This window comes from Thunnus thynnus, chromosome 5, assembly GCF_963924715.1.
Source record: "Thunnus thynnus chromosome 5, fThuThy2.1, whole genome shotgun sequence".
NCBI lineage: Eukaryota > Metazoa > Chordata > Actinopteri > Scombriformes > Scombridae > Thunnus > Thunnus thynnus.
In genome coordinates, this window is record NC_089521.1 from 8474191 (window position 1) to 8498060 (window position 23870).

Genomic DNA, 23870 nt, shown 5'->3' on the forward strand with positions numbered 1-23870 from the left:
GCTGGAGAGTTGGAGACTGCCAGAAAGAACAAGCAGCCTAGTTCAGTATAGTATCAACATTATCAAAGGAAGAGGGCAAGATATATAGAAAGAATAATACTGCAAATTCCATACTGATAAAAATTATACATTTGGCTCACTATATGTCAGATCTAGACGAGCAGTTATCGTAGGTGTAGGAGGAGATAAAAAACTTGTAAACTAGCTACCATGCCTGCTAAATTCAAAGGGGGCAGGGTGAACTTCATTCATTCATTTATTCATTCATTTAGAATTATGGCATGGGTTGCTAACTTTGGAGTGTCTTTTTACAGTAAATGCCTTCCAAAAGATTTCAGAGCTGATTTTCTAGGTTCATGGTTCATCTTATGCTGATTGCTCACTGATTCATTATGGGTATCCTGTTTACACCAGTCTGTTTACTTGATGTGGGCAGATGACTTCAGCTGCATCAGCTGTGCAGACGTGGGTGCATCCACTGGCCTACAAGACTTCATTACAATGCAACACACCCAGTTCAGTGCACTCACATAGTAAATCTCATGCCCTTAAAAGGCGTTTTTGAAATGCCTGCTGTGTCTGCAAAGGGTTCTTTGGTTGCTCCTGTGCACACTCTCCTGGTGACAGAAGGGACATCACTGTGCAAGGTTTAAGCAATTCCATTTCCTCCTCCTGCTGTTGTAATGACTTGCTTTTTGTGTAGGCTTACATATAGTTTTTCAAATTTGCAAGCTGTCCATAAGCCTTGCATATGAAATTGATCATGATATTAAAGATAATGTTAGGTGTGGGGAAAGTCAGAGATGTCATCAGACCCAGACCCACAACCTGTAAGAATTTACTATTTATTTTTCTGGAAAGCTTTAAGAATATCTTGGTGTCTAAAAGTAGTAGGGTCAGTACAGAAGCAATCATGAATATGTTCCCACACTATACTGAGTCATGCATTTGTCTGACTGTATTGTGCTTTTTGAGAAATAAATGTTTAATCATATTCTATTTCTTAATTTTATTTTATTTTTTACTGTATCCAACCTTTTACTTTAAAAAAAATATGTTTTCAATTGTTTAAATGTGTGTTAATTAAATATTTAAAAAGCAAAAATATAATTTATAAAATATCTGTACTTCAGTAAGATATTGGTACCCAAAGACAGTCTAAATGCCATTTCTGAGGAATAACAGTTATTTCATGCATGCTACGCCATGCACAGATGTACATTTTATTTTCATGACTGTGTAGTCACTGCAGTAATTATGTATCTCTGCAAGCTGTTATGTACTTTAGCTAGAATCCGAACAGGACAGAATAGTTTTTTTTTTTAAACAGAACCAGATAGTGCTCTTGAACGTAGCCCCATTAAACGGTGGCCAACTCCCCCGCCTCCCAACATTATGGACCAATCACAATGAAGTAATACAACACTTCCCTCATTTAATTGGCTACAATATGTGTCATGTCCATTAGCACCAGGAAGTTTACATTTTGCTGTCAGTAGATGCAGGATGGGAAGCAAAGCTGCTATTCTGTAAAAGGTTAGCGGTACACACGTTTGGTTATCATTTTTAAGTTGACCAGCCTTGTGAAAATTATGTACGTCATATATTTATTACACCCAAAGCGTCTCATATACAAGCGTTCAGGTACAAATGAAGTAATGTAGCTACAGAGCTTTGCTAACGTTAGCTAATAGTTAATCAAGCTAATGTTATCCAGGGTCCAAGACTACCACAGTTTCACTGAGGGGCAGCAACAATATGCAGAAATGTTATTCAGCTTAATATTTCGCATTGTTACCAATATATTTTTGCTCGTAAAAGCCTGGGAAGGGGAAGTTATTTTATTGCAATTCTGTTGCTGAAATGGTCTTATATAGTAGCTTCAGGAAGCAGTTTTACATTATAGCTTTAAATTATATGGAGTTTGGTATAAAGCACAGTCAGCAATGCGATGTGTTTATAACGTAAAGCACATATGTTATTATTTTCGTCCATAAAATGTTCAAAAATAGAAACAAATATCTATGTTTCTTCTGATCCCAAGTTGACATATTCACGTGTCTTATTTTGTCCGCATCAGTCCCAAACCCCAAAATATGAAGTTAAATCACAGACAAGTTATTTTCTGTGATATTGAACAGCTCAACTTGTACCGACCATCATTCAGACACAAAGGCTGAAGCTGCTCCTTAGATATTGAACAACAATCCTATAAGGACGACAGCAGCTGGGGGGATTTTGATGAGATATGATTTAGAGCTGCAACAATTAGTCAATTACTGGACTAGTTGCCAACTATTAAATTAATTGCCAACTATTTTAATGATTGATTCAATATTTTAAGTCGTTCTTCAAGAAAAAAAAATACAAATTCTATGTTTCTAGCTTCTCAAATGTGAATATTTTCTGGTTTCTTCAGTCCTCTATGACAGTAAATTGAATATCTTTGGGTTGCGGACAAAACAAGACATTTTAAGATGTCATATTGGACATTGGAAACAGCATTTGACATTTTTCATCATTTTCTGACATTTTATAGATCAAATAACTAATCCATTAATCAATGAATAAACAGATTAATCGATAATGAAAATAATCGTTAGTTGCTGCTCTGACATGACATTTTCTGATTTACAGCTGTAAATGCTAAATTCAAATGGCTGAAATATGGTTGGAATATGTCAGCTGTGCAGCATATGTTTTAGATACTGACTATACTGTCTGAAATCAATATATGCATTCTGATTTTTAGTGGATTTTTCCTTTAATTGTACTCCACTGTATGTAAACATAATGTCTGTGATGTGTGTGTTCTGCCATCCTTTGTGTCTGACTGCAGAGCACTATGGGAAACACAGAGAGTGTGGTGGTGCAAAAGCGGCTTGCCCGCTTCCGCCCTGAGGAACGGCCAGTGGTTGAGGGGGTCTTCGACAGGCTCCAGGGTTGTGTCGGGGGCCCTTCAGGAGCCCCAGGGAAAACACCAGCAGGGAAGACTCTAACACTTGAGATGCTGCAGGTGTGAATGTTAGGATGACTATATTATTAGTGTAATAAGGTAAAAACTAAGTTTATTGTGTCCTGGATTGACAGAGAAATCTATAGTCTGACAGTGTTAAAATGTCATTAATGCAGCATTAGAGCTCTTATTAAGTCTGCATTAAATGACTTATTTGGATTATTTTCACCACATGCCCACTGAGATTAATACAAAACACAAAATACAACTCTCAAGACACATTTGGACTTAATTTCCAGTTGTACCTTTTCTATTTGTTTCTCATTTCAGTTTAGTTTTACATTATTTAGTAGTCAGCTACCCCCTTTTTGTCCCTCGCAGTCCTCCATGAGCAGCCTGGCACCAGACTCCATGGTAAGGAGGGTCTACCAGTGCATGTGCAGTATTGACTCTGGATTAGCAGCATCCACAGCCCCGGGGAAAACCAGCACCTCTGCTACTTCTGGAGTGGGTCGAGAGCAACTTGTCATCTTCCTAGCAGACACCCTGCGAGGCACTGCAGAAGAGCGGGCTCCGCTTGTCATGGCCATGTCACAGCATGGAGCGGGGTCCACAGTTGTCACATGTGAGCAGGTAGCAGAGGTGAGTAGAGGATCGAATTTCAGTGTCAATTTCAGTGGTATTTTTCTTTTATCACAACCCTGCCACCTTCATCATCCCCTACTGATGCCCTACTCTGGCCTTTCCCCATAGTTCCTACAAGACCTCATCTCTGCTGTGGTTCAGATTCTGGTCCACAGAGGGCGCCTGCAGGGCTGGAAGCCAGAGAGAATGGGTGATGGCTCTCTGGGTGTCAAACTCCTGGCAGAGCAGATGTGTTCTGAGCTCAAACCTTCAGGTAAACAGGTGATTTGAAGGTCTTTGGCTATATAACCCCAGGAAATGTGACTGCTGACCCTGCTTCTCTCTCTTCTCTCTTGTTTCACCCCCCAGACCAGGGAGACTGTGATGTTTCCTGTCTGGAGGACTGGATTTTCAGGGTGTCCCAGGTATCGTCGTACCTGGAGATGCTGGTGGCTGAGGGTCTAAATGTTTCCCTAAGCGGCCGGCCGGCCCCCACCCTCCTGCCCCCTTGCCGGGAGACACCCTGGAAAGAGCTGAGGTGTCTGCTGGACCTTCCCACCCTCATGTTTTTGGCACCACAGGTCAGTTTCAAGTCAAATCAAGTCAGTTTTTATTTATATAGCCCAATATCACAGACAGTTATGCAATAGATGTTGTGTGTACAGAATAGACCGAGATAGCACAACAAGATAGCAGTATAGAAAAACAGGATGACAAAATTATAGATAGACTGATAAACTAGTGTACAAATGTTGGTGAGTTCTGACCAAAATATGTTGTGTTATGGTTTGATTTTTGTCTGAACAAACTTTTAGTGAGAATTCTAGCTCTAGAATACGGCAGATTTTTTTTAAGAGAAAAATATGGAAATTTAGGCAGTTGCTACAACCTTTTTGTTAATGGAAATGCCATTTTAGAAAGAAAGAAAGAACAGACGACAAGAAGAAAGAAAGGGAAAGAAAAAAAGAAAAGAGATCAGGATGAAAAAAATACAACTAATACCAAAAGACTTTCAGCTCTCCAGGCCCACTCCTGTCCATCCTGCCTAACCCTACTACTGACATAAAAAGGGTCAAATACAACACTGCTTCATGTATCATGCATGGTATAATAGCCACCATAGTACACAAGGTTGCTTTTCCTCCCCTCTAATATTCTTGTTATGAAAAGTGTTTCTCGGTAGATCTGATTTAGAAACATATGAAAATGGAGAACTAATCCCACCTCAATAAATGCAAACATGAACTCTTAGTTTTAAAATATAGTACACATCTTAAAATATAGCACAGAAGGAGGAAGTTGGGGTGGTGCAGGGATCTGTGACAGCAAACTGAGTTACTCATTCACTACATAGTACTTTACTCTATAGTGAGCCACAATAAAAAAAAATATAAATGGACACTTCTTTTTTCCTGCCACTGTGGGAATTTTTAAAGCACTATATAGTGCATATGAGTGGCATGAAATATGAGTGACATACTGTTAATAAGTTCCACACTGCCAGTAATATATGGTATATGTTATTGGGGATTTGTATCTACCAGTTGAATGAATGACATGCCATCTATAGGTCCCATAAACCAGCTGCAGCTTACTAAGAATCAACAGCGAGATACCACTGAGAACTGGTACACAAGCACCACATAGCAAACCATCAACTACTTTTTAATCTCTGCACCGCTAGAATTAAATCTGGGTAAAGTTGACACATTTCTGTGTCATGCTTGCTTTTAAAAAGCCAAATTTAATATAATTTGTAAAGACGGACAGTTCTGACCTGTCCATCAGAAATCTATCAACAGCTTGGACAGGACACAAAGGCCCATAGTTATCAGACTAGTTAACTTTCACAACTTAATTTATATTTTTTTTTATTGGGAACAAACATCACTAAGAGCATTGTGTCAGGTAGAATGGCATGACCCAAAAAAAGAGTAAAGCAAGCGTTAAGAAGAGGGACAAGTTTTTCCATCATATTTGAGATGTTCAGCAATATTTTAATGTCAGTTCCTACTGACTCATTGTCATCTGGCTTTATTATCATGTCATACAATTCATCAGACACCACTATCATGCCCTCAGTGAGGTCATTAGTTGTAAACTTTATGCTGTGCACGTAATTAATCAAGTCATAAGATAGATGCTTCTGCCATAACTTGACAATTTCATCTGTGCCACTCACACCACTATTATTAGTTGGTAAATGAGTTTTACTGTTATTCATTGTTCTGACCTTTACAACACTAGATCATTCTTAGTAGGAATATGAGATTAAAGAAGTATTGTATACAGCATGTAATATAATACCTGGAGAGCTTAATGAGACAAAGAAAATAGAGAATAAAATGTACGTATGCGTGTCTGCCCACATAATTCTAAAGCTTGGAATAGAAGGAGAAATATAATCTAGGATTAATAAAAGTTTTGGTTTTGTCACCATATTTTGTTTTGTTTTGTTTTGTTTATGTTGTTTTCATATTGTATATCGTTATATTTATATAGAACCTTTATAAACCTGGTGTCACAAAATGCTTCCCAATTAAAGACATAAAATTTTCATGAGTCAGTGTGCTGTAAGATGTTGGTGAGTATATTTAATCCATCATTTTGGTTTGTTGTTGATTAATTTGTCTAAGTAATCGCAATGTCTGATAAATGATGACAATAAAATATAACTATGGATTCATTCATATATCCGTGTCATAGAATGACTGTTGTTTAAAGCTGTTACGCAGCCATAGTTCACTCACACAGGTGTTTTCACTGACGCTGGCTGATTAGATCTCTCCTCAGGACTGTGTGTGTACGTGTGTGTGTGTGGGTGTCGGTGTGTGTGTGTGTGTGTGTGTGTGTGTGTGTGTGTGTGTGTGTGTGTGTGTGTGTACAGACCATGGGTGATTGACATCTTCCTCATTCCCCTGTTAGTTTAGTAACACCTGCAGGAAAATATACACCTTTATCATTCTTATGGAGTTTGGTGACCTCACTTCATTACGACCATAGCTTTACTTTCCCAGGATAAATTCTGCCAGAATAACTGAAAACAGCAGTTTATATTTACTACTAGTCATATTTACTCACACTCAGTATTCACTACCAATTCTCTGTTAACCTTTCCAGCTGCCAGACAGTTACGGCGCCCCCTGGAGACTTGTGTTTTCTACACGGCTGCACGGGGAGAGCTTCACCAGGATGGTGACTGGCCTGACTAAGCGGGGGCCCACCTTGCTGCTTATCAAAGACACAGAGGGACATATTTTTGGTGGCTTTGCCTCCCACGGCTGGGACGTCAAACCTCAGTTCCAGGGTAAGAGAAGGGACAAGCTTTGTTTGATCCCACAGCACTTTCATGTTGCACGACTTACAGACCTTAGATCCAGTTTGCTATTTGATGAAAACTGTCTCTAGTTTAGTAGTTGCCTTCAACAGTTCTACAGAGAGCACAGTAGTTTTAGCCTGCACACTTCACTAGTTCAGGTTAGCAACTGAGCCACTGAAAAACACAGCTAGCAGCATTTAAAATACTTTGGTAGGTAATAGATATAACTATTTATCTCAATAATAAGTGATATTTGGCTACAGTAGCTTGCAAGTTAGCATAGCATACTAGCAACTAAAAGTGCACCTTTATACTTGTAATTCATGCAATGAGCTGGACTGGGAACAGACTGGTGAACAACAGGAAGAGAGACAACAGCAGCTGCATGGAGACTCTAACCAGAAGAGTGCAGAGGTTCCCACTCAGAGGTGGTGAGATGTTGGAGGCAAAAGTGAAAGTCCAGTCAGACTTCTCATTGTCAACGAATCCCATAAATAGACCAAAACCAACAATGTTTTTTAAAGACATGAATCTTTAAAAAATGGTCATGAATGTAAGCTTTCATTTTTTGTTACTCAGCATTTTGGTGAATTTAAAGTCATACAAAGCTAAAGACTGAACTTAAATATATTTTAAGATCATACAAATGCTAATGCAGCGTGGCACTGGCACTTACTTATAGGAGATCAAAATTGTACCTTAGGTATCAAGACTTACAGCTGAATTAAAATTTCTCAATAGTAGAACTGTTTATGAGACAGTTGTTTCTGTACTGCTGAATTCAGAACAGAGATGATTTGTAGAAAATAACTTAGACCACACTGATAGATTAAGGCTCTTAAATCTATGATGCTGTGGTTATTGTGCTGTGGTAGAAACATTATCATCATGTTGCTGTGGACCAGACCCCAGCTCAAGACTAATATTAAAGCACTGATAAGAGGACACAATGAGGAAGTAATACTACTTGTTTGAATACTGTTGGCTGTCACTTGACTTTTCTCTCAGATCTTCACAATTTGTATATTTGTGTGTGTGTGCAGGTGACTCCAGATGCTTCCTGTTCACTGTGTTCCCCAGACTGAGAGTTTATACAGCTACAGGATATAACCAACACTTCATGTACCTCAACCAGAATCAGCAGACCATGCCCAACGGATTGGTGAGATAGCATTAGTTTAACAGAGGAGAACTTTTTATTCTATTGCTTGTGGCCTGTAATTATCAGATGTAGCTTAAACTTGTAATCCCCTTAAATTTAGGCAGCACACTGAATGTGAATATTGTTTTTCATATATATCATGATAACATTGCATCAGTGTACAAGGTTTCTGATTCAGGGAACAGTTTACCATTGCCTCCGACATTTGATATTATGAATATCATACAGTGTTATTTATTACATAACGTTTCCTGTTGTATAACCTCTGTGTGTTAGAAGCCAGAGTCTGTGTTCCACAACAGATAGGAAAAACACTATTATCGATCAAATCAAACTTTTTCACAGTGGTAGAATAGTAGCCCTAACAACCATTGATCAAATAACTATATGTAACATTATAGTGGTCGATTTTCATGACCAGACTCTGCAGTTCCCCTCACCTCTACAGAGCGTTTTAGCCTCTTTCAGCTTATAGTTTTATAGCTTCCAACTCCATTCTCATTAGCATAATATTCAGCAGCATAGGAAGCTGTTTGTGGTTAAGAAGCTCTGATAAACCCACTGTACATTACCTGCCCTGCACCAAATGGCAGACAAAGTTAGACTTAACTTTATAAGATAATAATGTATACGTTTTGTGTTTTTAGCTTATCTCTCTTGATGTAGTGCAAGCTGATGTTGGGGCATATGAATTAATTCATGTAAATTTTAACAAACTTTTGATGAAAATCTGACATGTGGGATTGGATGGCCCTATTGGTATTATTGTCATTATTATACTGAACTTGAATTTGAATGTTGTACCAAGGTTCATGAAGTTTGGTGACGTTAAATAATTTCACCATGGCACTGCCCAACCTCAAACTGAGCAGAGGTCTGACTGTTCGCTAAGCCCTGCCCCTTAGTCACTACTTAGTTACTCAGTAATTTTTCATACAATGGGTCATTGATTTCAGACGAAGATAGACAAAAGCAGGCTTTCTCATTTTTAGCCAGCAACTGTTTATTTTGCCTGCTGTGAAGACAACTGTCACTGGCAGATTTTATCAGCTATAGCTAGCCAGCTGATTAAGCTAACCTTAGCTCTATGACTGTTGAAAATGCCATCTCAGACTCTGTCTCTGACTTTTTAATATTTCCAGCTGACTTGTTTTAAAATGGGAACTCTGTTAAAAGGGTCTTAAATATGCACTTGATAGCTACATACATTATATTGTCATAAAAAGCCGAGGCTATAGTCAGCATCCTCACCAGCTGATGATTCACAGAGAAGACATGGAAATAAAGAAACAGCATTGTTCTTGCATTAGTCTTTGTAAGTATGATAAAGAAAAATGTAATCAACTGTTATTTCACTCTAACATAAACCTGTTTAGCTACATACATTTCTTCCCGACTGCAGCTGGCCTCATCACCAAGGCCCCCCCTCCCAACCCCATGGTTACTTTAACGTGACACATCACAATCTCTTATTTGCACATTTAACATTTGCATATTTTTTATTATAAATTATGCATACTGCATACACTGTATACTCCTGGTCAATACAATAAAGCTGACTGATACTTTCTGATACTTGGACAAGCAAGACAGAGGTTAAGCTTTACTGTTCATATTTTCAGTATGTTTCATTTAAAATATTACAAGATAAAAATCTTTTAGGATGAGGACTATGTGATGTGTTTGGTAAATGATTTTGCCTGGGGAGTGTAAACTTCCTCAAAAATCCAGTAAAGAGCAGGACAGAGCTGCTAATGCTAAACTCTGATAGCATCCAGGACCAGCTTCCACACAGTGGAGAAATACTACACCAGTGGGCCTACTATTGTGAACCGGGATTCTTTTTTAAGTAAACTAAAATGTAGTTAACTAATAAAATGTACCTTGTCATAAGTTACTAATATAGATAGTAAGCTAGTTTTACTGACATGCTAACATTTGCAACTTAAGTTTAAGCAGACAAGCACACTGTAATTCATTCTTTACACTTTGGTTTTTGTGTAATGATGATGCATAACAATAATCCTATGACATACTTGTCTTTATTCTTTTTGTGCTTATGTTTTCCGGTCATCATCAGGGAATGGGCGGTCAGCACGGATACTTTGGCCTGTGGTTGGATAGTGACTTTGGACGTGGCCATAGCCGTGCACGGCCCAAGTGTACCACCTACGGCAGCCCTCAGCTCTCCGGAAACGAGGACTTTACCTTGGACTCTATGGAAGTGTGGGTGGTCGGCAAACCCCCAGAACTAGAGGAGGTCAGAGTACTTGTTCAGTTCTTAATTTATGAGAAAGTCAAGGTTATATCCATGCTGTTTCCAAGAACATCCTGTTTGACATTGTTCCACACATTTACACTGTGAGGAACTCAGTTCAAAGACTTCGTCAGTCTTCAACTGTTAGGTGAGGCTATAATTATAATAAAACTTGCCACCCAATATTTTTAGAATTCAGACAGGGGGAAACATACCCATCAGGCATGTAATTAACTGTACCAACTGTACTACAAATAGAGAACCTCATTTACATCCCAGCTTTTTTTACATTATACAGCTGTTTCCTTTAGACTGAGGAGAATTAAACCCACGGTATGTCTGTATGTATGACTGTCTGACTGTTTTTGTGTTTCAGGGTGAGGAAGGCCAGGGCAAAAGGAGTGTCCTGGATATGGATCCAGAGGCTCAGGCCATAATGGAGATGACAGGGAAGACTCTGCACAGTCAGGGCCTCAGGGAGCCAGAGGAGGACCAGGAGCAGTGAGGGCCAACAGGGAAATAGACCAAAGCCATCACACCTAATTGAGGCCTCCAGTCTATCTGGTACTGACACACGTTGGAATTTTATAATCTGACATTTACATCTAGCCATAAGAAATATCTCCAATATACACAGTGATATCAGATTTATCTTTCCTTGCCTTTCATTCTGATTGGTCCCTTATACACACAAACTGCTGCTAAAGATGATTAAAGATGGTTTTGGCTGTCCAAGATCACAACATAAACCAGGCTAACAAAGTCTAACTACGGTAGATCTAAAAGCAGCTTATTAGTGATCTGTAATGTCTGATATGATCTTTTTGCACAAACAACTGACAGCCACCAGTCATCATCTCTGTTGAAGGCACAGAAGTATCCTGGGTGTGTTCACACTTCTTTCCACCAAGCTACACTGGTGCTGAACTGAAGAAAACGTTTTTAAATGAATATATCACAGATTAATCCATCAGAGAAGAGGCAGGGGTTCCCGTTTCTTCACCAGCAGTAGCCTCGGTCAACCAGAATGCAATGCATCTACATCACCTCTATTGAAATCACTAACTTAAGTGTTATGTTCAGGAGAGTGAGCCCCACAGTTTTTTTATCTTGAAGTTCTGGGTTCGAAGAAAACAAGGATCGTCTTAAACCAACCAATAGTTTTATTGCTACAGCATTCAAAAAACCTTCAGGTTTAGTAGACATGGTCTGACATGAGCCTGTTAGTCAATCTCTATCTAGCTATTTCACCTTCTGAGCCATTATATTTATGTGTGAACATGTGACTAATGATAAGATCCTTCAAAAGTTGTGTTAGTTATTCAGGGACCGTTTTTTCAAACACCAGGGATGCTAAATACTTGATCCCTCCTCAAAGTGACAGCTGTGGATAAACCTCATGAATACTAGAGACAAAACTACCCATTTTTACAGACTGGATGTACCTCTGGATTTAATATTTTTATTTAATTTATTTTTTGCTCAAAGTCTATGGCGTGCCCACCCACATCATGACCCAGACACTGGATGAGAGGTTGGACTGACTAGCCACTTTGGATTTTTCCTCGAGCAAATCTTCAGTGCAGCAGAACAAAGACAGATAGAGGATTGCCTGTAAAATGAAATGTGATTATAATAGATATATTGTTAATGGAGATGTGATGCTGTGTGTTTTATTGTTGTCAGCAGTGCAATAATTCCAAAGAGGCATGAAGTCACCCGTTATTTTTATCAAGTATGATCAAGTCTGAGGAACTGCATCAATATAAACAGATCTGTGGTGGAGTTTGTATTTACCAAATAAAGTCACACATGATATTATAACATACTACTGGAGCAACCAGTGTATGAGGGCCTGAATGTAACAGGATCTTTTAATCTAGAGCACATGTAATTCAGTATATCACCATATTTAGAGGTTTTCCACTTGCTTTTTGCAACAACTGTTGCTGATGAGTTGAAAACACTGTTAACATCAGATGTTGCAGAGGTGGCACCATTATGTCCTCAAACATGGCATGTTGTAATATATTATTTTGTACAATGGTGCAGTTAGAAACACTTATTACCTTTTACAATCATTTCAATTGTCGTAAAATGAAGTGTTTAAATGATGATATTCTGTGTGTGTGTGTGTGTGTGTATGTGTGTGTGTGTAGTGAACACATTATTGCAGTGTTAACCTGTAAAGCTGCCTGTATTAAAATGAGACGGGCCTGGAACATGCACCTACAATATGTTCAGTTGTGTTTCTCTGTTGAGTGAACCGTGGCGATTTGCTTAATATGTCCGTCTTAATTTGATCCTGTCTGACTTTGCCAGACAGGCTGTAAAATGTCGCCATAAACATAAACGACAAGATCTCCACTTTGACATCGCTAATTGTACTAATACAAACACCTGCTCAGAGGCTGAAAGGCAATTCTGTGTTCATCCCCCTCCTCTTCTGCTATCATGCAAATTACTGAGGCAAGTTACTCATGCAAATCTGTTATATAAGCTTACAGCAGTTCACACGGTGGTGTGATGGACATGGTTCCATAAAGAATATTTATACTTGTCTTTGTATTTGTCTATGAAAATGATTATATTGTTTTGCTGAGAAATGTGAAGATATTTTGAGCCTCTGGATAACAGCATACTATGTTCTTCATGTCACTTACATTCCCCCAACTAGAATAAATGCTGTTTATAACGACTGTGCTTGTTATAAACAGCATTCATGTTTGCAACATATTTATTTTCATACTCTGCTGCATGCATTTTCTTTATTATCATGTTTTTTCAACCCTTTGTCTTTGTCTCTTCATGCTTTACTCTTATTTTCCACATCCTCATCTGCACACGTACACATATTTCCATTGTGCAAGTGATGAGGCTGTATTTTCCATTTTGTCTATTGGTCGCTTGCTCACACTCATTTTTCTTTATTTTAATTCTACAGTATTTGCTGTGCTGAGGACTTAATTTAATTGAGTTCTTATTCAGTCTTGTTCTAAACTTTTCTCCACTGTTTCTCATGTCAGACACCTCAAACAGTTTCATTATCAGATTCCAAATAAGTGGTTTAAGATGAAGAAATGTCTACTTGTGACAACTCCTTAGGGTTGCATATGTCTACCAGTTGTGACTAGTTCACCCAGAGTGATTAAGTTTTCCTCTTCTCTTAAGTCTGGGAATAAATTGCTCTCTCTTCTACTGATGCCTTCATCAACTTTTTGGAGGCATTTTTGCCTTTATTTTATATGACAGTATATAGGCACAGAGGAAATAAGGGGAGAGAGAGGGGCTATGAGATGCAACACAGCTCCATGGCTGGTATCGAACTGTGAAAGTTGCAATAATGTGACTTAACCATTCAACTGTCAAGGTGCCTCAACTAATTCTGTCTTTAAAGGACATTTTTACCCAGTAGCCCCCAAAAGATTTGATAACGTTTATTTAGTATTGAACAGCATCGCTGTCTGCTTAGTAACGTCACAAAAATAAGTGAGGTACACACTGTACTAGGTATTTCCATTTATTACTGAAGTATTTCCATTTTCAGTAAATTTCATATGGACATGTACTTTTTACTCCACTACATTTATCTGATTGCTATGATTACTAGTTACTTTAACTTCACAGGTTAAGATTTCGCAAACAAAACGTGATCAGTAAACTAACCAACACTGTTTAAAGTAGTATCAAAATTAGCAACTACAGCATTGAAATGCTGCTTACACAATGAGTCAGTAATAATATTTCAGTAATATTTAATGCTATAACACAGAGGCTATTCTGGTGCATAAGTCATTTTACTATTGACACTTTTAAGTGGATACATTTTTTTGATACTGATAACTTCTGCACATGAAATAAGTGTTAAAAGTAAAGTTGAAAGCAGAACAGTTACTTGCAATAGACTTTCATTAGACTGTGGTATTACTCATTTTACCTAAATATAGGTCTGAATACTTCCACCACTGATAAAAGTCTTTTCTTCCCTTCTTACTCAGCTAGGATTAATTATTTCATTAAGCGTCTAATGACCTTCAGGACCACTTTAGTGGACAATTCGGAGTCCTCGGACCCTACATTGACAACCACCTGTGAAACAGGTTGAAGAGTTGTGTCTAAACGGACGCAGCTTTCTCTGCGTCCACAAAATGCTCTCAGCATCAGTGCACTGAGGGGCTTTTACATTACACACATTTTGTAAAAGAATGAAAGCTCTAAAGTTTAAAACGTGTATAATGAAAAATACAACAGCATTAGTCTTCATCCTGTCAGGTCAGAGTGGCCGATGCCACTTGCATAGTGTACTTTGCATAGATACCGTCCTTGCTTCCGGACTTTTTTTGTTTTTTATGACATGTAGGCTATGCCTATAATGCTGGTTAACTTTTACTTCCTTGTACACTCAGATAGAGGAACTGACCGTTTTGCGGCTGGCCTTTTTGTCAACACTCCACATCCTCCCCAGCTTCATTTCATAACTTTCAAATCATGATTAGATAGAAAACAAGCGGCAACTTCGTCGAGCTGAAAAGAATCGATTTCACTCATAAGGTACGTCTTTTACTTTTCTTTAAATCCTTTATTTGTGCGGGTTAAACAGCCTGTGCAGCGGCAGAGTTAAGAAAGAAGAGAGGGGAAATCCGCTTTTTACTGGTAGCATATCTGCTGGTCTGCAGATGATGAGTCTGACCAGGCGGCTCGGTGCAGCTCACAGCATGGGGTGTATGCGCTCCCTTTCACTGTACCATGCCGGTAACACCTGCTGTACTCACACACACACACCAGTCTGTTTGTTACATGCACCACATTATACTTGCATCCATGTTCATGTTATCGTCTAATGATGAACATTTAGAGTTCTCAGGAGTAACCCTCCTAGAGCCAGTTAAATAAGAAAGAAAGAAAAAAGGATTAATCAGAATAAATAGCACAACTAAGTGTAGTAGCCTGCTTATAAAAGATATTTTAATGCTTGGAGTATTTAATGTATCCTTATACCATCATATGCAAAGTTATAGAGAACTTTTTTAAATTGTTCTATATATACTATTTCTAATGTTCCCTTTGTTCAAAAATGGTTCGTTATGAAGCCAAAGTGACCCCTTATCGGATCTACATAGAACCATTTTTGCATATTTTTCCAAATAAAACTTAACAGTGTAATGTTACACTCAGTTGCTAGTTTATGCACTTAACGTGCGGTCTAATACAAGAGTCCTGCAATAAAACGTTCCGTTTTCCCTTCAACTGTTTTAGATAGATGTTGATTCAACTTAATGGTCATTTACGAGGGTGTAGTTTGCTTTCAAATTGTGCTGTACTGTGATTTTTTTCTACTCATTTATTTAAAAGGGGTAGACGAAATATTTGATGTGATTGGTTCTGGGACTCATCTGATCCATTCAAACACTGTGCTGTGAAGAAAAAAGGTTGTACAGAACCAGCACCTTAACAGACTACACCTTGTTTTCTTCTGTGTGTACAGTGCTATTTGGTATTGCTAACAAAACAAGGAACTGTGAATGTCTAAATAATTAGCTAAAAATTAACAATAGGTATTTCTAAATGCTGTCATGCCATTGACAAAGAATGATACTCTTGAAGACCAGATTGACCCTTTTCACAGCAGACATTTTGACTTGTCATAGCGGGAAATGCACAGGTGTAAATAATAACATTAATGGTGGCTCTGTTCCAGTTAGTGTCCCTGTGTGTCAGTGAGTGAACGTGCTCAATACCAGAGCCATGCAACTGGCTTACCTAAATGGAATGCAGCCATCATTAATGTTAGTCATGGTGGGTTAGAACCAAATGATTTACCTCCTAGCCAAGCAGCTCTAGTACTCAAGCTTCTTTAATTGTAGACATATGAAATGTACGGATAATTGCTTTTACAATTTTATTATTGTATAGTTTGTTTAAACAAGCTTGTCTAGCCTTAGCCTGAAGTGAGGTGTTTGGTGAGATTTGAGGAATATGACCTCTACTTTAATTTTTTTTTGCAGGTGAGCTTAAAATTCAGTTGAACTCCTGCATTAGTCAAATTTTGGCATTTGGGAGGCAGTGGAATTCAAAAACAAACTAATAGATAGCAGCACTGACATGTTTTTTGCCTGATAATGTTTATGGCTAACAGTAAAAAGTTCCATCCATCCAATAAACACGTAGCAACATTAGCATTCAAGGTGTGTCAGTTCACCTGATAAATATAAGTCCAATATTAACTCTTGTTTTAACCCTGTTTCTTTCTTCACCAAGTTCTGAGAAAAATGTCCGGTGCTTAATTTGCTAAAGGTTTCACTTTTGTCACCAGTAGTTTTGAACTTGTTTTATGCTGTTTTTAGCTGGAAAAAAAGCTGCCTGCTGAGGTTAATGAGAGCTTTGAGACTGAATAAAACAGTGAATGTGCTATAAAACCAAAACAAGGAGTTAAAAAAGGCTAAAAAGCTCAGTAGAGTAGCAGAGTTTGTTTTCTGTGGTTATGCGCAACCTCTTCCACATTGCATGCTGAACATTCGATTCAATGTTAAAATCCAGCAAGAGCAAAATGAGCTTGAACCTCTGAATCTATCAGAATGCTCTTTTAATTTTTTCCCCTGTTTTATGAGCCTCCTGGTTGTTTGGTTGAGCACAATGTTGTTTTCTTCTACCTTCATATTCTTTGTTAAAAAATGTGTTGATGGAGCTTAAATGAATGCCTTAAACCAGTGTGATTGGTTTGGTTTTGCCAAAAAAAAGATACAAAAAGGTTTGCTGGACCACTCTATTGTGTATCATCTGTATCATCCTGTTTTCTTTTGCCTTTTCACACTAAGGCTTAATTTAAGCAGTAAAATGAATTCTGTTGCACAATTAATGCATCTTGACCTGGTGATTGTGCCACTTAACACCCAGTGCAGCAATACTGAGGAAATTTGATCTTTTTTAGCTTAACCAGAGTTTATCGGGACATGTGTTTGTGTGTGTATGCATTCCCAACAGAGCAAACATGTTAAAATCAAGCAAAGTGGATCATCACGTTCTTGTTTCATATAAACACTGCTTTTCCTGAAGCGGGTGTGTTTGTACAAGTGTGATGTGAACATATATGGCTGCATTGGCACAGTATTTGTATCATGTGTGATTGCTGGGTCAGTATGAGGAAATTAGTGAGTCTCAGTAGGGCTGCAGTGAATCCCTATAGGGACAGTCCCTTCACAGGGGTAAATGTTTCTGCAGGGAAAACGGGATAAAAGGATAATAGTTATGTAATAATGTCAGTTAATTATTAACTTCACTTGAGAACACTGAGGAACGCTCTTTAGTTTTTATCTTTCAGGTCTTTTAATATATGCACAACTGTAGATAAAAGCAGATAATGGATATTTACACTACATATGTGGTGTCACATTTATTTATATTAAGCAAGACATTTGTGTGCACCTGCAGATATGTAGTGATATTTTAGTTTTTCCTGAATTCTTCCGTGACCTCATTCATTTTTAATCACATCTTAATATAAAGAAGGGCTCCAGGTTTCTTTTTGGATTAAAAAAATATTGAGAAACTCACCATAGATGTGCTTTATTTAAAGGATATTGTGTCGATTACACATTATCTCTTTTACCGTTTAGAATCGTACAATGTCCACAGTATATTTTGTTGACATTTTATATCATAGTTATTTTCAAATTCAACAGAACTCTTCCTTGTTGCACTGTTTTGTTTTGATATCCTGCTGGTCATTTGCAAGTTAAATACTAGATATTGTGGCGTACCAGGTTGAATTCCCTTCAACATTACTCTAACTCCACAACTGTGCGCCCAGGTCGACTATTTCTAATGAACTTTATCTTACACTCTCAATGTTCTACATGTCCATTGGTTAAATGACTTATACCCACTTTGAATCAAACCCTATCCTCATTGCCACCATCTTACCTGTCCCCTCAAAATGGTGACGCACTGTAGTTTTAAAATACATGATTGACAGAGAGAATAAGTGATAGTGTTGAAATGAAGGCAAGAGATTGATCATATAAAATGAACTGAGGCAGAAAGAGCATGGTCACAATAAGATATGTATCTGAACTCTTAGCATTTGCATGTGATATTAATACTGCTGTCGTACATGAGGAAAAGCTGGTGACAGTTGTAAGGGCCCACAGCAGGGGAGGACATAGATATGTATATTCTCATAGATATGTATGACCTTGAAAGGAGCTTTCCAAAGTTTGACAAAAAATAACCTTGATGACATCATCAGGGTATCTCAGCTTGGGGCGGAGGAAGCAGAGAGCGTCTAATGAAAGATGCTGGTGAGTAGCATTATGGGAAATGTAGGATGCAGTGATTTTGGAGCTTGACCCATAGTAGAGACTAAAAGTCAGGATATCTTGGCCTCTGCTCTTTCAGTTTTAACCACTCTTTTTAAAATCTGTCTCTTGTAAATCCCCCAACTTTATGGAAGTGCCACTAAATCGCTGCAGTTCCCCATAAACCTTCCTATTGACCATTTCGCTGGAAGAGGTGAGAAGTGGAAGGGCCGGTTTATGCTCGATCTCATTAAGGCAGGATTCAGGGATGATCAAAGATGGACCACCAAAATGAAAGTAAAGCTTAAAAGGATCCAGCACATGTGCATCAGTGAAGTGTTATCCTGTTGATAGTGATCATAGAGACCATTAATATCAGGATTTCTTTTTATCTGCTTAGCTATATGATAAGCTGTTTATTAGCTCAGTTGTCAGGTTTATTTAAAAAAGTAAAATATATCATAACTGGTTGCGTTGCCTGGCAGAGAATCTTCTGTCGTTTTTTTGGGACATTCCCTATGTTTCTATATTTTTGAGTGCTAGTTAGAATAAAATGGCTTCTACTATAGATCCTTTTCCTTCAGCTGCCTTTGTCTCATTTCCCTCAGCCATTGTCACTGCTATTTCTAATATCCCTTGGTTATGGTTATGCCCATCCCAATGAAATGGAGTGTAGATAAGAAAAACAAAGCGGCGCCTAGTTTCCACAAATTTGCATGAGGCAAACCTGAATGAAAATGTGTCTCCCTTAGTTAGAACTGGTTTTGTCCTCAGCTGCCTTTACGTCAATAGACTCTAAAAATTAGTTTTAGCTAGAAAAGGCTGCAACAAAGCAAAAATAGAGGTGCGGTGGATTTTCTGTATAACTTCCACCTATTCATCAGAACATTTGTGGTTGAGGTCAGCTTCCTACTGCTGTCCTGATGAAGGAGAATCCAGACACAGGGAGTTAGCAGGTTAACAGGTCATCACACAGCTCAGTTTGTCACACATTCAACTTTATGAATATTTAAAGCAGATATTTGTGTAGAGGTAGTGAGGCAACAGTGAAGAAGGCGTACATTGGGCATGTTTCTGAGTCAGCTGTTTGGTTTCTCTTCTCTTCTTCTAAAAACTTGAATGTGTCATCCAGTAGAGATACTGCAAATGGGATCAGACAATGAGGGAACATACAGAAGAGGGACTGTGAGCCAGAACGCAAGCTGAACTGACTCCATGTACAGTACCTGCAGTCTGCTTTACTACCACAGCTGAAGTGATTGGTTGCGGATCAATTGAAAATTAATAAACAACTGTTTTGGTAACTGAGTAATCTTTTCAGTCATTTTTCAAACATTCACTGGTTACAGCCTCTCAAATGTGACCATTTTCTGCTTTTTATCTTTACATATGATAGTTAACAGAATAAATTTGGTCAACTAAAATAAGGCATTTGAGTATGCCTCCTTGGCCTCTGGGAAATAATATTTAACAAATATCAATTTTCAGACATTTTATAGACAATGTGATCAATCACGAAAATAATCTGCTCCTTAATTGATAATAGAAAGTCCAGTTCTGTAGATTAAATGAGGATAAAAACATTAAATGACAAAGAAATGTCACTGTATGGCCCTCTGGGACACAGGTGTCAGGCCCAAAGTCCACAATAGCAGAATTACCAAAACAAGAGCCTGAGATTTCTTGGTGACCATTATTAGGGGGTGAAATCAGGAAAAGACCAGCTTTTTTTCCAAACTTTAAACTGTTATATTGTGGAGAAAATAAGGTGGCTCTTTCATCATGACTGAACTGACTCTGACTGAAAGTCATCTTGATGAGTGGCAACGACAGGGGGATGACAAGTCAAGTTGAGTTCATAGGAAGTAGGTCAATATATTACTCATTACAGTAGAGAATGTTACTGTCTCTATGGACATTCACGGATTAAGAATTCAACAGAGAAACTGCAGGCAAGATAAAATGATTTCTTTAATACTGTAGTTTTGTGGTCCAAGATGTCCTGTAGTACCTGCCATACATTTATATTTCTCTATGAGGTGTATGTTTTTATCTCTTTATATCCTCACCCATATGCACAATCCTATTTCCTCAAATGATATCAATGCTGCATAGCCTTCTGAAGAATTTATTCAGAGTTTGTTAACTAGACAAAAACTAAATGTTTAAAACTCATCCACTATTCCTAGGTTGGTCACTGTGTTTACGTCTTAGCTGGACTGGAATGCACCATGATGTTAGAGCACAGGAAATTCTACTCTGAGGTTTAAACATGTTTGAAAACAGTATACATCTATTTAATAAATCATGAATCACTGCACAAAACAGATGTGCCACCAGATACTAGTCTAATGTGAGAAACAAGACAAAAAGTAGTAATACACCTTCTTCAGTCTGTCATTAAAGAATATAACACTGAATGTTGAATACTCAAGTCATTTAAGAATATTGATGAAACAACCTGATGAAACAAAAATCTTGAAAGTCCCTTCCAGTATCTTCCTGCAGTAGCACAACCAGACAACTCATCATCCACAATGATGTCCTCAATTAGTGACACCCACAGACCAAAAGATCCGTTTGAAAGACACTTCTACATGAGGAAGCTTGTTTGCAGTTGCACTTGTGGGAAAAACTTGCAGGACCCATAAATGTGTCATAGGAAGATCGTTTTACTCCTCTGGCCGCTGCCTGTTACTGTAAGGGGCCAATAACCTTCCACAGTAACAGCATGTCACATGATTACTGCAGGATGGTTGCTGAGTAATGTGTTTTAACTGTACAAAGAACACTCTACTGAAACATTTTCATTTTCATTTCTGGTGCCCAAGCTTGACCCTGGCACTGTAGAACCCTGTGGACTCAGTTTATCGTCTGTAGTTAGCGTTTAACCCTCAAAAATCTGAACTCTAGGTATTTTGTACATTGTCATTGTAAAAGAAGACCAGAAATATGTTTATTTTGCATTGAACTGTCTGGTTTAGAGGACACAAATAGCTTTGGCTTAATTTGAACACATTTTACATGTGTTGATGAGTGACAAGTTGATTAAAGAGGCACTGTAATGATTTGGAATTGCACTTCCATAAAGTTAGGCGACTCACAAGAGATGGATTAAAACAACTAATCCAAATCAAAGCAGCAGAGACCAAGATATCCTGACATTTAGTTCTAAGTCAAGGTGTTAAAACACTGCATTCTACATTTCCCATAATGCAACCAGCAGCATCTTCTCTGTAGACGCTCCCTTCCTAATCACCCACATTGCTTAAATTATACAGTGCCAGTTATAACTGAAGCTTTCTGTTGTACATTTGTAGTCTCTAAACCCCAACTGAGATAACCCAGATGACATCATAAGTGGTTATTTTCTCACACAAGGCTCCTCAGAAAAGCCACGGAAGCCACCTTTATGTGTAAAATCAATGGAGAGCCCCTTTAAAGCTATTTAAAGCTTCCAACACATATTTTTTTAGATGGGAGGAATGCACTGCAGAACATGGCACATGAAACAAGTCATGATTTTGATAGTCACCATCAAAAGCAGGAAATATGTGATCAGTCAGTAAATGAAATAATCTCTCTCTGTACTGTCTCAGTTGCAGAGATGGCTCATGGGGGGCAGCAGGGGGAGATGACGGAGTACAAGAAGAGTATGATCAAACGGGACATGGAGATGGGCGTGGTCATGACGGTATTCCGGCAGAAGGCGGAGCGGCTCACCGTGCAGGTCATCATGGAGACCCGGCAGGTGGCATGGACACGCACCGCAGACAAGACTGATGGCGTCTGTGAGTATATTTATAATCAGAACTAACCATCATCATCAGTTTGTTTAATATGTTTTAAAACACAATGACAACAGCTCTTCACTATTTAAACCACTGGGCTTCTACATATTTTATAATTAGTCGGCTAAATTACTATGTATAGCATTTGTTAGCGATAAGATCCCGTTTCATGCCATTCATTTTACATTATATGCATGATGAAAATGGTGGTGGTAAGATCTACTGTCACTTCTTAATAACACATATTGATTATTGACATATTATTGATGATTAAATTCTATCTAGAAATTAAAGTCTATCTGACTGGACCCATTTATAGGAGTATTTTTAACCAGTAATGGCATTATGGAGCAAAGTCCCAGTCCCACTCAGTCCCTGGTTTGTTTGTATTCCTGCTGCCTGTTTCCTTCTATTCCACTGATCGATGGTGATGGCAGAAGAAGAAGAATAGCAATGTGTCTGCAAAGACAGGAGGAAGAAGAGTTTAAGCTAGAGAAGATGGATGTAAACAATATACACTTTAGAATATTAAAAAAAGAACTGTTTTGCAATTTTTTATGAGGAAGTAAATGTGTTTTGATGAGAAACAATAAATCTAAACAGAACTCTGTTTGCTTACACGAAAATTCCATTGAGCACCTTTAAAGTCGCAAACCCCCTTTAAAAATGTCAGTTCATTAAATTATACGAATGCACCACAAACATAATTCCATTCACTTCCAGTCTATAGAAAGTGGCAGAAGTCTCAGAGGCAGATATGAAAATCTGCAAACCAAAACTTGAAGTTTGGTGTAAAAAAACAAAAAAAGTAGAAGTGGAAGAAAATCTGATTATTCTTTAATATAGTGTAAGTACCAAAGTGTTATACTTTCACCAGTATATATTCACTGTTTTGTGTCATGTGCCATGATATGTTAGTTATGTAATCAAGCGGAAATCACCATGGCTGAATGGTGAACTTGTTGTGCAAGTGCTATAAGATGCACTTCCATTGAGTACTGGATACTTAATTTAAAAAACTCAGACCACACTGAAGGAAATACTTTTTAAAAATACAGTCAATAAATCTTTCCCACAGGAATTGTGTTTTTTAATTTTACTACTTTTAAAGTGCTCCTTAATGGGATTCTGAAAAATATTGTTCCTTTAAAAAGATATTAAGGCTTATAGAGTGTGGGATGTTTGGAGGCATGCTAGCTTGATTGAGAGGTCTTTTAAGCTATCACACATCCTGGTTAATAGTTACTACTTGCTCTACCCTGTTGACCAAACTTTGACTCTGTAGTCCAAGCCAGATTCTTTATCTTAACTTTTCTTATCATGTTGGCCAGAGAGCAGCTTTCACTGGTGCAGGCGAGTTTTCAGTGCCTTTCTCTGTTGACGATATTGGCAGAGGCCGGAGTTAAAGCTGCTTATGTCATTTCCTTCAATCCCCACATTTTCCTAGTGACAAACCTGACTCTCAGC

General features: G+C 38.1%; 2 protein-coding genes across 3 annotated transcripts in view; both read left to right on the forward strand.

Annotated features, from left to right (window-relative positions):
• Positions 1 to 1470: 1470 nt before the first annotated feature.
• Positions 1471 to 13516, forward strand: meak7 (MTOR associated protein, eak-7 homolog). Its single transcript, XM_067589024.1, has 9 exons — positions 1471 to 1536; positions 2840 to 3016; positions 3338 to 3598; positions 3710 to 3854; positions 3950 to 4161; positions 6701 to 6887; positions 7943 to 8061; positions 10142 to 10321; positions 10695 to 13516. Exons 2-9 carry the CDS (start codon positions 2846 to 2848, stop codon positions 10821 to 10823), a joined length of 1404 nt encoding a protein of 467 aa, XP_067445125.1. The 5' UTR covers positions 1471 to 1536; positions 2840 to 2845; the 3' UTR covers positions 10824 to 13516.
• The window catches only part of plcg2 (phospholipase C, gamma 2), a 43710-nt gene continuing 30606 nt past the window's right edge, over positions 10767 to 23870 (forward strand). Inside the window, exons 1-2 of one of the 2 annotated variants that reach the window (XM_067589022.1) lie at positions 10767 to 10882; positions 22212 to 22403. In XM_067589022.1, coding sequence (XP_067445123.1) covers positions 22220 to 22403 — 184 coding nt within the window. In that variant the 5' untranslated portion in view covers positions 10767 to 10882; positions 22212 to 22219. Of the gene's footprint in view, positions 10883 to 14703; positions 14870 to 22211; positions 22404 to 23870 lie in introns of those variants that run through there. The other variant, XM_067589021.1, reaches the window with a different exon arrangement.